General features: G+C 35.6%; 2 protein-coding genes across 5 annotated transcripts; one reads left to right on the top strand and one right to left on the bottom strand.

The window, feature by feature from the left end:
- The first annotated feature begins 30 nt into the window (after positions 1–30).
- Positions 31–1401, top strand: mrpl34 (mitochondrial ribosomal protein L34). Its single transcript, XM_051915990.1, has 2 exons — positions 31–273; positions 755–1401. Exons 1-2 carry the CDS (start codon positions 218–220, stop codon positions 1068–1070), a joined length of 372 nt encoding a protein of 123 aa, XP_051771950.1. The 5' UTR covers positions 31–217; the 3' UTR covers positions 1071–1401.
- ano8a (anoctamin 8a) lies at positions 1392–12482 on the bottom strand. 4 transcript variants are annotated; one of them, XM_051915901.1, is made up of 17 exons: positions 11858–12482; positions 9233–9343; positions 8842–8974; positions 8547–8685; positions 8106–8202; positions 7885–8001; positions 7208–7335; positions 6923–7084; positions 6114–6266; positions 5852–5978; positions 5590–5645; positions 5379–5453; positions 4636–5277; positions 4295–4486; positions 4051–4182; positions 2989–3099; positions 1392–2798 (listed from the first exon to the last, which is right to left on the bottom strand). In XM_051915901.1, the coding sequence occupies exons 1-17, from the start codon at positions 11874–11876 to the stop codon at positions 2166–2168; spliced, it is 3027 nt and encodes a 1008-aa protein (XP_051771861.1). In that variant the 5' UTR covers positions 11877–12482; the 3' UTR covers positions 1392–2165. The 4 variants fall into 4 exon arrangements, with proteins under 4 accessions (XP_051771861.1, XP_051771854.1, XP_051771872.1 ...); XM_051915894.1 differs by having other exon boundaries at positions 11792–11871; XM_051915912.1 differs by having other exon boundaries at positions 4051–4122; positions 11792–11871.
- Positions 12483–13613: the final 1131 nt, after the last annotated feature.

The following is a 13613-nucleotide window of genomic DNA, read 5'->3' as shown; positions in this document are numbered from 1 at the left end:
ATGGAAATAATTCCTGCATGGTTTCACTTCCAACAGTTTTTGTTTTTATAGTAAAATTAAGTAAATACAACAGCGTGCTGCGCATATGTAATTCCGAGTTTGACTTCAAGGGGCAGTAGTGAGTTTTGAAAACTCCTGCCAGTCTTACAGCAGAGGAAGAGACGCAAGACACGTGATGACTTTGGTATGATATTGATGGAAGGAAGCTGTAGCCGAAATGAACACGATGCGAACAGTATTTTTGCGCTTTTCGTGGGCAAAGAGTTCGTGTTGGTATGTGACAACAACCAATTTCTTTAAAAAACGAGTTATGGTAAAGTCGTTTGCTGAAAATTTCGTTGATTGTGAATTTAACCATCAGCGTTAGCGATAACCTCACATCACATGCGTCATAAACGCAATGAAATCTCAATGGTATTAATGTAATTAGACTATATTGCAAAACCCCAGCTAAATTAAATATAGACTGCACAAAAACATAGTGAAAAACATTAAAAGAGTGCAATGAGGTTTTTACCGTGCATATATGCACTACGAAATGCAGTGCAATAAATTCTGATCTCTTTCCTTTTAAGAGCGACAACATGTTTTTATTCATATTACCTTTCATTTTACATTAGTCATGCAAGTCAGACCAATGTACAAAGTAATTCTGTACATTGTCACTCTGCCATTCAGTTTTGAGGGACACGGTTGCATTCTTCAGGCTTATTTACAGCGCATGCGTAAATGTTTTGTTCTAATTATCTTTCAGGAGTAATGGCAGTCACCCTAACATATTCAGCTGCAGTCAACTACGCTCTATCAGTTCCATGGTTCTTTCAAGGACAGAGGGCGAGCAAACTTTCCTGCAAGGGAGCTTGAACACCAAATCAGAGGGACCCTGTGTTTTCCAGCAACCACTCTGGCACCATCAACAAGTCCGCACAGTCAAGCGTGGGACAGAATATCAACCAAAGAACATCAAACGAAAGAGGACCCATGGCTGGATCAAAAGAATTAGCGCCCCAGGTGGAATCGAAGTAATCCTGCGCCGAATGCTCAAAGGACGAAAATCCCTCACGCATTGAGACTCTGACCGGACAGTTGCTTTGATATACCTTTGAAGTGAATCTCAGTTAAATGTCAGTTGTGCAGTAGAGCTTCTGAGGTTCTATTTAAAATACTTGTCAAATTAAAGAAGTTAATGCACAGTTGCATCATTGGATGTTTTTTTTTCTTTTAATTTAGTGGATCTAATCCTTCTTCAAACTTCAAGTTGAGTATTTTCATGTCAAAGGGTCTGCTGTATTCAGTGTTACAGTCAGATCAGAGCATTTACTGTTTGAAGTTGGGACAGGGAGTATAGGTGACAAGTTTAAAATCAAAATAATAATAAATAAAAAAACACATTTGTCATGATGTATGGTATCATTTTATTTAAGCATTATACTTCATTTTTAAAAGCCATTTGAGGTGCATTTATTTGGTATTGTGATAATAGTACAAAAGTAAAAAAAAAAAAAAAACAGGGCTCTGAAGTTACTTGGTGTATAATGTGTCTAATATACTGTTTTTAAAATTTATTTTCACAGTAATTTCATTTTATTGCATTATGGGTTCACACTCATGAGATCAAAGTCAGCAAGGACAATACAATATTTTTAGATTGTCATATTTACTGTTTCATATAAGAAAAATAATAATGCGTAGAAAAATAGAAAATCTGTACATTTTTTTGATTAAAGACAGTGCTCATTCAAACGTCGTTTCTTGCTTGCCTATGCCTAAACAGATTTTATCATGCAGGTGATTTATCATGCCGCCTTCAGTTTGTAAACTATGTGGAGATCTCAGATTAATATATTGTATTAAAATGATCGGTTACACTTTATTTTAAGGTGTCTTTGTTACACTGTAATTATACTGTACATTTAAGTACTGAATAATATTAAGTAAATACATGTATTTACTATAGGGTTAGGTTTAGGGTTAGTTGCATGTAATTATGCATAATTTATAGTTATTACTACATGTAACATATGTAACAATGACACTGTAAAATAAAGTGTTACCAAATGATCTTTGACATGCAGTTCCACTCACTACATGGTTGCTTGATGACATTTAAGCAAATGTTAAACATTACAATCAGTGCTATATATTAAGTTGTTTAACCATTTAATTCACTGTTTTTTTGAAAGATTATTACCAAAGTCTGAGCTCTCAGTCTTTTCAACTTCAGATGGAAGCTCTTCTGATGAGGAACTTTGGTCATTATTTGTGTGTTGTGCATTAGTGGCCCTTGAGACATCTTCTGGTTTCGCTTGCTGTTCAGAACCAGTACCAGTACATGCAGTTTCTTTTCCAAAGTTGAAGCGTTTTCCTGGGTTGAAGGACTTGCTGGGAGACTGTGATTTCTCATGGCTCCCATGTGTACCTGCTGGTGCAACTGCAGCAGCGGCTTCCTTTTTTAACTCTTGGGACTTGAGGAACTTCAGAAAACCCGGAAGTTTGGCCTCACCACTTGTGGGAGAAGTGGTAGAGGTGAATTTACTCTGAAGTGGGATTATCTGTTTGAGTTTCATTACGTTATTGTTGCCTAAAAGGGAGCTGGGTCTCTTGAGTTTATCTCCTCCGGAGCTGAACTTGGCCCCTGGGCTTTTTTCATGATGATGGTCCTCACCCCCACTGAGATCAGACTTGTCTTGCTCACTGTCTTGTCGTGCCAATTCCTCTGCCATTTTGTGATGTTCCTCTTCTTCTTCAGTCTTCCTCCGCTGCTGCTGTTGATGCTGCTGTGCGAGGCGTTCATGTTTCTGACACACAAACAACACATTTTCAAAAGACAATCACAAAGTTCTTTTAACTCACCAAATCGAGAAATTACTTTTATTAGTCATAACATAATAATAATTAATGACTTATCAGTATCAGCTAAAAATGTTATATCTGTACATTACAATTTTTTGGTTATTGTTAGTTTATGCTTATAATGTGCGGTGCTACCTTGAGAGCTTCTCTCCGCTGGTATTCAAGTTTGGCCATCTCATCTGCTACCCAATTTGGAATATCAGGAATTGCAACGTGAATTACATATTTGAGCAGAATGGCAAAGTGCTGAAAACCATATAAGAAAGAGTTGCATTCAATTTACTACACTTAATACTCTTATTCTCTTATTATTACATTTATCAGAACTGGCAGTAAAGACATTTACAATGCTACCAAAGATTTCTATTTCAAATAAATGCTGTTCTTTTGAACTTTCCTGAAAAAAAATCTCAGTTTTTAGACAAATATTAAGCAGCTCAATTGTTTTTAATCGATTAATAATAAGAATTGTTTTTTGAGCAGCAAATCAGTGTATTAAAATGATTTCTGAAAGATCATGTGACACTGAAGATGAGTAATGATGCTGAAAATTCAGCTTTGCCCTTAAAGCAATAAATTACATTTCAAAACACATTAAAATAGTTATATTAAATTGTAATAATATTTCACATTATTACAGTTTTTTTACTGTATTTTTATCAAATAAATGCAGCTTTGATTAGCAAATTCTTTCAAAATACTTTTTTCAAAAAACAAATTAAGTTTTTTTGCTATTTAAAGCTGCAGTCTGTAAGTATTGCCTCTTTGTCGCCATCTCTGTTTGAAACCTGCAATTGCAGTTGTTTGCGGAATTATCATATTTACATGGGTTGTATTACCACCGGTTACCACCGGTGTGGATACTGTACTTCGGAATCACAGATTGTAGATTTGAAGTATTACCAAAGAAAGAAATTTCACCGGAAAATGTCATCCGAACAAGTAAGTAACATGTGTACCACTTTTGTTCTGACCAACTGAGAAAAAAAAGCATTACAATAAATCGTGCTGCCAATGGTGATTAAATTTAACGATCGCTTAGCTCGGATAATGTCAAACCGTGCAAAAATTATTATTATTGTTATACTTTGTTCTCAAATTGTTAATGTTAACAACATCAGCATTGCGTGACTATGTGTCATTTTTAACCAAAAAAAGCTACGGACAGCAGCTTTAAAGATATTACTTGTCCCTTACCTCTAATACTACAACAGAAATGATGGCCGCCTCAGGGCTCATCCAGGGGAAGAGTCGTTGCAGCTGTCCACACTGACCAATAAGGTAACAGTTCACAATTATTGCAATCAGACCCATTGCCTCCATTGCGGTCTGTTCAAATTTTAATAACAAACAAAATTGAAAGAACACAAAGAAGTTAAACAAGAAATACAATCTGCTATGAATTATTTATTAAGCAATTATTCTGAATAGATATCCTCACCTGCCATTGTCCAATGTTTTCAACCCTTTGCCCAAAGGGTCTCTGGAGGCCTGTGCAAAGTTTTAAGGCATCACTTCGGATCTCTACAATGTTGTTTATGAGTGCACACATGGCTGCCAGAGGAAATGCAGAAGAGAAGAGCACAACATAGCCAAACTGTATGAACATCTCCTGGTAATCTTGGAGAGTATCCTGCAAGTCAAAAGAAAATTGTCTTGTTTTTTATATAATTTGTAAAAATGCCATGATTTGGTTTAGAAAATAGCAAAAATAGTATTTATAAACTTGTATTATTAACAATGGCATCAGCTGACTGATGATCAATATGGACAGGCACAGACCTCATAAATTAGCATGCAACTTTCAACTTCCGGCTGGGTCAAAACAGTAGATTCAGGCTCCTCTGGAGGGTCCATCCAGGACATTTTCTTTTCCGTACTGTTGTTGTCCCGAGCAGATTTTGTCTTTTTTCTCTGAGGTCCTAGGGGTTTACTCAGAGAATCATCCATTTCTCTGTCATCATCATCATCGTCATCATCACGTATATCAAATATTAAGGATGGATCCATTCCTTCCTCCACAAGGGTGGGACTGCCATCGTCTTGTAAGCTGGCCTGTGTTGGTGCTTCCACAACCTTGTCTTTGTATTCCACCTTCTCGGTGAAGCTGACCTTCCTTTGCTTCAGACCAGCATCATCATCACCTTCCTCTGTTTTGGGAACTCTGTAGCTGGCGATTAAACTCCTCCTCTCTCTCTTCTCTGATTGCTCTGGAGACGTGCCACTTTTATTCATGTCCAGACTGGCTTGGCAAGTCAGTCGTATCCTTTGCACTATCAAATGACTATAGTTCAGGAGCATGGTTTGAATTAAGTCCCATAACGTCCTCAAAGCACCTAATTTATGGTGCTCATAGAGATATGGCTGTAGCACTTCTTTGATATTTTGTAGAAACTGGCGGAAGATCAATAACGTAGCCAGCATCTGTAAATTAAAGAGTGTATTTTTTTTTTTTGTATAGGGTGCAAAATCATTTATTCATGGCACTTCAATGCTTTAATATTATTCTGTCATCTATGTGTTACCTCTTTTAACCGCTCCATGTCTTTGAGATAAAATCCGATGTAGAAAAGGCTGAGGTAAGAATTTATGAACTGAAACTTTAAAATGCAGAACATTATATTTAACCACTACAGACACATACAACACTTCATAAATTTATCAAATACACAGTTTTTACAATATTCTGATACAATAATAAATGGATAAATATATGAAATAAAGAGTTAAACTTACAAAAACAGTCTTGAGGATGAGATTATTGTCATAAGTGCTTTGAAGTCTGTAATTTTCTGTTAAAATAGAAAAATTAATAAACAGGTTACTGGAAAAAAAAGAACAATAATAAACAAACAAGCAGTGAAATAACCAAGAATGCAAGTTTGCTGCTAATTTAATGGCCCAATTTATGTTTCGGGCTAAATTCAGTTGTACATATATCCAAATATGCAATTAATTTTGTATATGCAATTATGTTGTAAGCTTATTTAAGTCTTACCCATATCATTGAGCCAGAGAGCTATTTTCTTGTACACTTCATCACATACAGTAACAGTTATAGCCAGAAGAATTTTGGGAATAAATCTACATATGCTTGGCAACTCTTTTGTTTCCATGACAAATTCCTGTGAAAGACATGAAATCATGAATCCTAAATATCAAGGGACAATTGCATAACTAATATATTTGAAACTTAGATGCAGAAGTTATTTAAAATAACCTGTTGTTTTAAGTTTTGTAACAAATTTGAGAGTCCTTACTTGAAGTTCCAGGCAGATAAACATGGCCAAGCAGACGAAGCAGAGACAGAGGATGCAGATGGGAAAGCTGACCAACCAGCGGAACATTCTCCTCTTCCAGGGTGGGTAGAAAAACTCCTCACAGCCTGTCACTGGACTGCGACGCTTAATTCCCTGATATACATGTTGAAAAAGGAGTCAAAAATTACAGTTCAATTCAGGGGTTGATTTAAACACTGGTGGAAAACCAATATATAATGATTAAATTCTCAACTACAATCCTGAAAAAAACATTCTATCACTGTTTCCACAAAAATATTAAGCAATAGTACACTGTTTTCAACACTGATAATAATAAGAAATGTTTCTTGGGCACCAAATCAGCATATTTGAATAAAATTAATCTTTGGGCAGAGAAGACCATCAATGGCTCTGTTTACACCTGGTATTAAGATGCATTTTGGACGATCGGATCACAAGTAGATGCGGGAGACACATACCTGTTTACACCTGGTATTTTAATCTGTCTCTTTTATCCACTTTTGACCAATTCTGTCCTGACTGTCCTGTCCTGTCCTCACATGAGCATCTACACTATGAAAGCAATCCGGTCAAATGCGTATTTGACTATCTCTGTAGTGGTCGAAACTGGACAAGCTCAAAACGTTTTAGACCCCGTTTACACCTGTAATTAGTGTCATCCACTTGTGATCCGATCGACCCAAATGCATCTTAATACCAGGTGTGAACAGGGCCAATGACTTTCACCTGCTATTATCATACATTTTGTGACTAATAATATAAGGTCATGTAAAAATATGTCAGCATACTCGAAACTGTGGACGGGGTTCCTCTAGTGACTCTGCAGGGGTGTCCAGCGTTCCCCACTTGTATGCCAATTCTGCTTCCCGCCGCTTCCATCTCTCCAGGAACAGTGTTGCCCACACCACATTGAAAATGGCAAATACCACACAGCAGATATCCTGACTTGTCTGCATATCAAAAAAACGTTGGTTATAAAAACCATGCACCATTACCAAATGAAAAACTCTTGTATAATTTTTATACTTCCATTCTAAAAGTGTAGGACTCGAATATTAAGGAAAATAACCTGCCTGATCAGACTCAGCAAAGATCCAGAGCAGAAAGCCAATCACTGCTGGATACAGCATAGAGTTGGTGTAAAAGCCCAACCATGCAAAGTACATGGCAATCTTCACGCCAAAATAATCACACACATCATCTGTCAGGAACAGGACAACCAAATGATCAGCATTTGAATAAGCCATTTTTACAATACACAATTTGAATGAAAATCTGTCACATTTGCATATTATTCGAATAAAATAGATCTACCTATTTTGTTACCCCCGGGAAAAAAGGCCCTGTTGATTTTATTTTTCCCCAAAACATGGTAAAGGCCGACTGTGACACAGTTAGATTATCACTGGGGTAAAATACAAAATGCCTGAACTGCAATACAGTGAAATATGCCCAAACTAACATCATATCTTCACAATGAATCACATGCTCCTTCTTAGTGATCTAATTGCACATAACAAGACATGTAGTGACTGGTAGTTTGTATTCAGAATTCATACTATAGCACTTCGTATTTGCTTAGAGCAAGCACTGAAGAAAGTAGGCAGATACGTACGAGTTTGTTTGCTAAAGGAAGAGCCTTGGCCTGGAGGAATCTCTTTACACAAACACTGAAAAGCATTAGTCCTCTCAGAACAACTAAAAGTTAGTCGCCTCTTGTGCATGTTGGTAAAAATATAGGAGTTCTCACCTAGAGGTTGCCTCTCACAGACTGCCTGAACCCAGGACGTCATCAACTGGTTCAGGATTCTCTGCTCATGAAGGGGAAACATTTGAAGAATCACTCCTCTGGCTATAAGCTCTGGTACTGCCAAGGACACACAACATTTTGATCAGATTTGTGAAAAAAAACATGAATTCTTAAACTAAAAGCAAAACATTTTAAAAGTAAAGAAATGCTAAAATATCTACTGATTGGTTGACCCTCCAGGAAGTGAATATTATGAAGGGCATCGCCCTGTTTGGCCCGCAGATTATCCAACCAATATTTGATAATACTCTGACGCTCCTAAAGAAATAACAGAGAAAAATGATTTCATGAGAAAACGTAACTATTTTACTAGATGGCGAATTCGTTTGAATTTGTACAATGTGATGTTTGCGGAAATGTATGATTTTTAGAAAAAAAGTAAGCTTGAAGGTCCACCCAAAAACCTTACCGTCAGAGGGGAGAAAACATACAAATAAGATTATATAAATTCATACGAATAAGCCACAAATTTTGCCAAAATATAAAACAGTTATGAGTTGCCAATATGAGAATGTGTTGGTAGAACCTTTATAGCATCAGACATTTAATGATTTCACATAAAAAAAATGTGTAAGACAGGAAATGAGAGATTAAAGGCAGACCTGTGATGTGAAGAAACATAGCTCACTCTCGATGTTTTCATAGATGTCATCCTCCTCACATGAAAACCTGCGAGTGCCGCCTCCATAGCGTGGCTTCACTGCCTTTTGCATCCCCATCTGTTCAGCTCCACGCAACAAGCTTCAGACAAAAAACAACAATGATTCTGCTGCTGTATTTATTTAGGACTGAGTAACCATCTGTCAAACGTTTCAGACATTTAATATGGAAAAAACACAATACAATAACTGTGGTGAGGTACTTCTAGAGTCAAGTAGGTTGTCTACAGTCTCTTACTTCTCAAAGGTTGAGGCAATGAAGAATGCATAGGTGTGAGTGTATTTATGCTGTCGGATCTGAATTTTGATTTGTGGAATTCCCAATCGGATTTGGTTCAGTAACCATAACAGCGTATGGTCATCTGTGGTGTCTGTGGAAAAGATGATAACATGCTGAAATATGTTTATCAGTAGATCTAATGAAAATGCTGTTAAATTCATATTTTATTATCACTTTATTTTTTAATAATGTAAAATGTAAGATGTTATACAAAATGTACATTTACATTCATATTATACGCAAATATATAGCAAATATTACATACTATTTATGATGTAAAGCTGAAAAAACACATCTAAATTAATTAACAACTACATTAGTGCAAAACTGAAAGATATAACCTCAGCACCTGGGAATGTCATAAGAATATCACAGTTTTCAGCGGGTGCCATTGTGATGGTAGATTTATGCCCCATGAGGTACTGCCTGGCATGAAAGAGACGACCTCTGAGCAATTTCTCTGTTTGCAAGAGGAAAAAAGTTATTATTGTATATATACAATAATCCTACAAGAATACAATATATAGGCTACTATATACAACTCGGCTTGTTAGTCCATGTTACCAACAAGGCGAGACCAGTTTTGTGTTTTGATCCATATATACATATACATATGTGTGTGTGTGTGTGTGTGTGTGTATAGAGTGCAGACATTTCAGTGGTCATATTTCTCTAAAAAACTAACTACAAAAAAGTTACTTTAATGATGCAGTTTATTTTGGGGTTTATCTTTTTCTGCACACACACACACACACACACACACACACACATATATATATATATATATATATATATATATATATATATATACACCACCGTTCAAAATTTTGGGATCGGTAAGATTTTTAATGTTTTTAAAAGAAGTTTCGTCTGCTCACCAAGGCTGCATTTATTTAAAGAAAAATACAGTAAAAACAGTAATATTGTGAAATATTATTACAATTTAATAACTGTTTCCTATTTGAATATATTTTACAAAGTAATTCATTCCTGTGATGGCAAAGCTGAATTTTCAGCATCATTACTCCAGTCTTCAGTGTCACATGATCCTTCAGAAATCATTCTGATATGCTGATTTGCTGCTCAAGAAACATTTCTTATTATTATCAATGTTGAAAACAGTTGTGTGCTTTTTTTTCAGGATTCCTTGATGAATAGAAAGTTCAAAAGAACAGCATTTATCTGAAATACAAAGCTTTTGTAACATTATACACTACCGTTCAAAAGTTTGGGGTCAGTAAGAGTTTTTATTTTTATTTTTTTGAAAAGAAATTTAAGAAATTAATACTTTTATTCAGCAAGGATGCATTAAATCAATCAAAAGTGACAGTAAAGACATTTATAATGTTACAAAAAATTATATTTCAAATAAACACTGTTCTTTTGAACTTTCTATTCATCAAATCCTGAAAAAAAATATTGTACACAAATATTTTGCACGATTGTACACAATAAATGTTTCTTGAGCAGCAAATCAGCATATTAGAATGATTTCTGAAGGATCGTGACACTGAAGACTGGAGTAATCACTGCTGAATATTCAGCTTTGCCATCACAAGAATGAATTACATTTTAAAATATTTTCAAATAGAAAAACGTTATTTTAAATTGTAATAATATTTCACAATATTACTGTTTTTACTGTATTTTTAATTAAATAAATGCAGCCTTGGTGAGCAGATGAAACTTCTTTTAAAAACATTAAAAATCTTACCGATCCCAAACTTTTGAACGGTAGTGTATTTGCAGAAAATTATTAACCCAAAAATAAACTACATTATTAAAGTGACTTTTTTATATTTAGTTAGTAGAAAAAATATGACCACTGAAATGTCTGCACTCACCGTCACAAACCACTTCAGCTTTACATTTGAGTTATCAACCTATTGAGGTCAAACCAAACCGACATTTCTACAGAGTCGTTGTCCACATTCACAGAAACCAAGCCTCAATTTACACTTACACAAAATCCTTAATATGCCCAGAAATATGGTTAAATGGAAAGTTCTTATTAACCACACATTAAATGCAGCTTTCCTCATGTAGAAGCACTCATTTTAAGTTTAAGCAGTACTTTGGAGGAAACAGAGTCCATGCGTGACAGATGTCATCAATTTTGTGACCACTATGTCACAGACTCTTCTCTTTTTTAGTGACGGTTACATGAGGTGTGAAGAAAATGAAAGTTTTAGCATTTTTCACTTTGGCAGCCTATATAAAATTAAATCTCATGCCTGAGTTTGTTGAAGAATTAAAAAAAAAAAAACATACTATGGCGCTATTCTGTGATATTACCGAAATGCAAGAAACAGTTAAGGACAGAAAGAACTAGACAAACAGAGGTAGTTCAGTCCAAGTGAAGTGTTCAGGCCCATTTATGGTAAATATCGTAGAATTGCATTAAACAGAGTGGCATTATGAATATGCATTTCACTCGCTATAGCTCTAGCAGCTTTTAAGCACAATAATAGATTCAAGTGAATGCATTCAAACATAATGAACGTGAAGAGAGGATTTTGTTGTTCAGTTTTAAGCATAACATGCAGGATCGATGCACGTATGGTGGAGAATGATTTTGCCTGAATAATATGGGGTCTTTACAGTACAAATGTTTTGATGACATAATGGTAACAATTTGAATATGCAGAACTGCAAATAATTTCATCAGTATGTAGAAAATATTTATGTGTAGGCTATTAGGTGCTTATGTGCCAGCCACACAGGTGAAACACCTATACCATTTAACACTTACAGATCAACAGCCGATAACGAACAGGCAAATGATGTTTACTGGACAAATATCAGACCTTCAGATATCAACCTTTAGTTTTGTAACCTGCCCCAATAGCTATCAATCTTGTCAAGCGCTACAAAGAAAACACAGCGATATTTTTTGGTTTGAACTCACCTACGACAGCTGGATAACAACACGCAAGCGTCTGCATGAGAGGTAGCCTATCTGAGCGTCACTCACCTAATACCGCCGAGGACATCGTGTGAAATCTTCGCTTTTGCTCTGCTTTATGAATACGTCAGCTGGGCTGATGCCGTCGTCGGCGCTGGTGCTGAAACTGCTCGGCCGGACCCAGAGAGGCTTCCCCAGCGGCGAGAGCCTTTTTCCTGATGCAAACAGGTGCAGAAAGTCCATTGACCGCTGAATAAATCGTCAATCACATTCTGACACTGATCATCCATGGCGCTATCAACACACGGCGGATTTCCTCATCATTTGTGAAGAGCTGTTTTTAGCTACCATTTATTCATACCCTATCTGGCCGCGTATTTCTCTGTATTTCTGTTTTGTTTCCCAGTAACTTCTTGTCAGTAAGTTGCTGTATGCGCCATCTGTCTCATATTGACTGGAAAATTACGCAACGTGAGATGTATAATTCATATGTACTGAAACGAACCAATCAGAGCGACTGCGCAAAGCGTTCGCGCACAAAGAGGTGGAAATTCAGTACAGGTATGACAAAAGACTGTAATTCATAGCGATCTGAACATAGAAACACTGAAGTCTTACTGAGGTTGTTTTGTGATTTGAGCTATATTTCAGACAATGTTGATCACTTGTTTAAGGCTCATTCCATAAAATGGAATGTTTTATGTCCCATATGAACTTGTTTAATGACTAACGATAAAAAGTTGACATTTTTACCATGTGTTATTATAGGAATTTCTTCTCAACACTTCACTAACAAATCTAGTAAATCCAATAGGTTATTTTATATTTTTTTATTTTTGTTCTTCATGAAGATGCCTTTTTAGCGAAAAAAAAAAAAATGGGTTACCGAATTCCCCTTGTACTAGTTCACATTTTAATGAAAAAGTGGATATAGCATTTACGTTGTGTTACCATCATGGTTACCATCATAACTCCCCTTTATTAAAGTGTATTGCATAAAGAAGAAGAAGAAGAAAACAGAAACCAGAAACCTAATTTTATCTCATATTTTGCTACTTTTGTCAGTAGGGGGCGATCTTAAATCGTCAACCCTGTTATCATGATTTTGGTCTCTAAACAACTGATTATTAAAATGGTGATATTTGTAGAAATATCAGCTTTAAAATATCTCTAGTAACTTGATCATGACAAGGCCAGTAACGACTAAATAAACTATAAAACTAAATAAAACACACACACAACTACATTAGAGGTCAGGATTGAACTTTAAAACATATGGAAGATGAATTTATGATGTACTGGCTCATTATATACATTTTGAACAAAAAGTTACATAGTTTACTTTTAGCAAAGTTTAATAAACACTCTTGAGCATTCAGAAATAACACAAAAGAAGATTTCTGTTCACTCAAGTAATGATTTACAAAGAAGAAAACACTGTAGGCATAGGCCCTATTAATGCACCATAGATTAAAAAAAATTCACACCACAAATATCTTTACCATGGTTCAAAATGCAATGCAGAGCACATTAAGTAACTGAAATTGACATAATACATATACATTAGTATCAAATCAGGCAGATGTGTTGGTGGTTGTCAAATTACTAACGGCATTAAACACGTTTAATTAATCTCACCCATTAACTTCAATAGTCAAAATATAAAGTTTGTGAACATACCTAAAAGTGATGCACAAGATTCATCTTGGGCATTTTTTTCTCTTTTGAAAAAACACAGTTTGCATTGGTGCCCTATACGCAAACTGCATACTCTGCATATATAGGGTGCGACGGCTCCTTTTACTGCTGAATTAATACCTGACAA

The sequence above is a fragment of the Ctenopharyngodon idella genome, chromosome 2 (assembly GCF_019924925.1).
Source record: "Ctenopharyngodon idella isolate HZGC_01 chromosome 2, HZGC01, whole genome shotgun sequence".
NCBI classification, from domain to species: Eukaryota; Metazoa; Chordata; class Actinopteri; order Cypriniformes; family Xenocyprididae; genus Ctenopharyngodon; species Ctenopharyngodon idella.
Note: the sequence above shows the minus strand (reverse complement) of the source record. Positions and strands in the feature narration are given on the sequence as shown.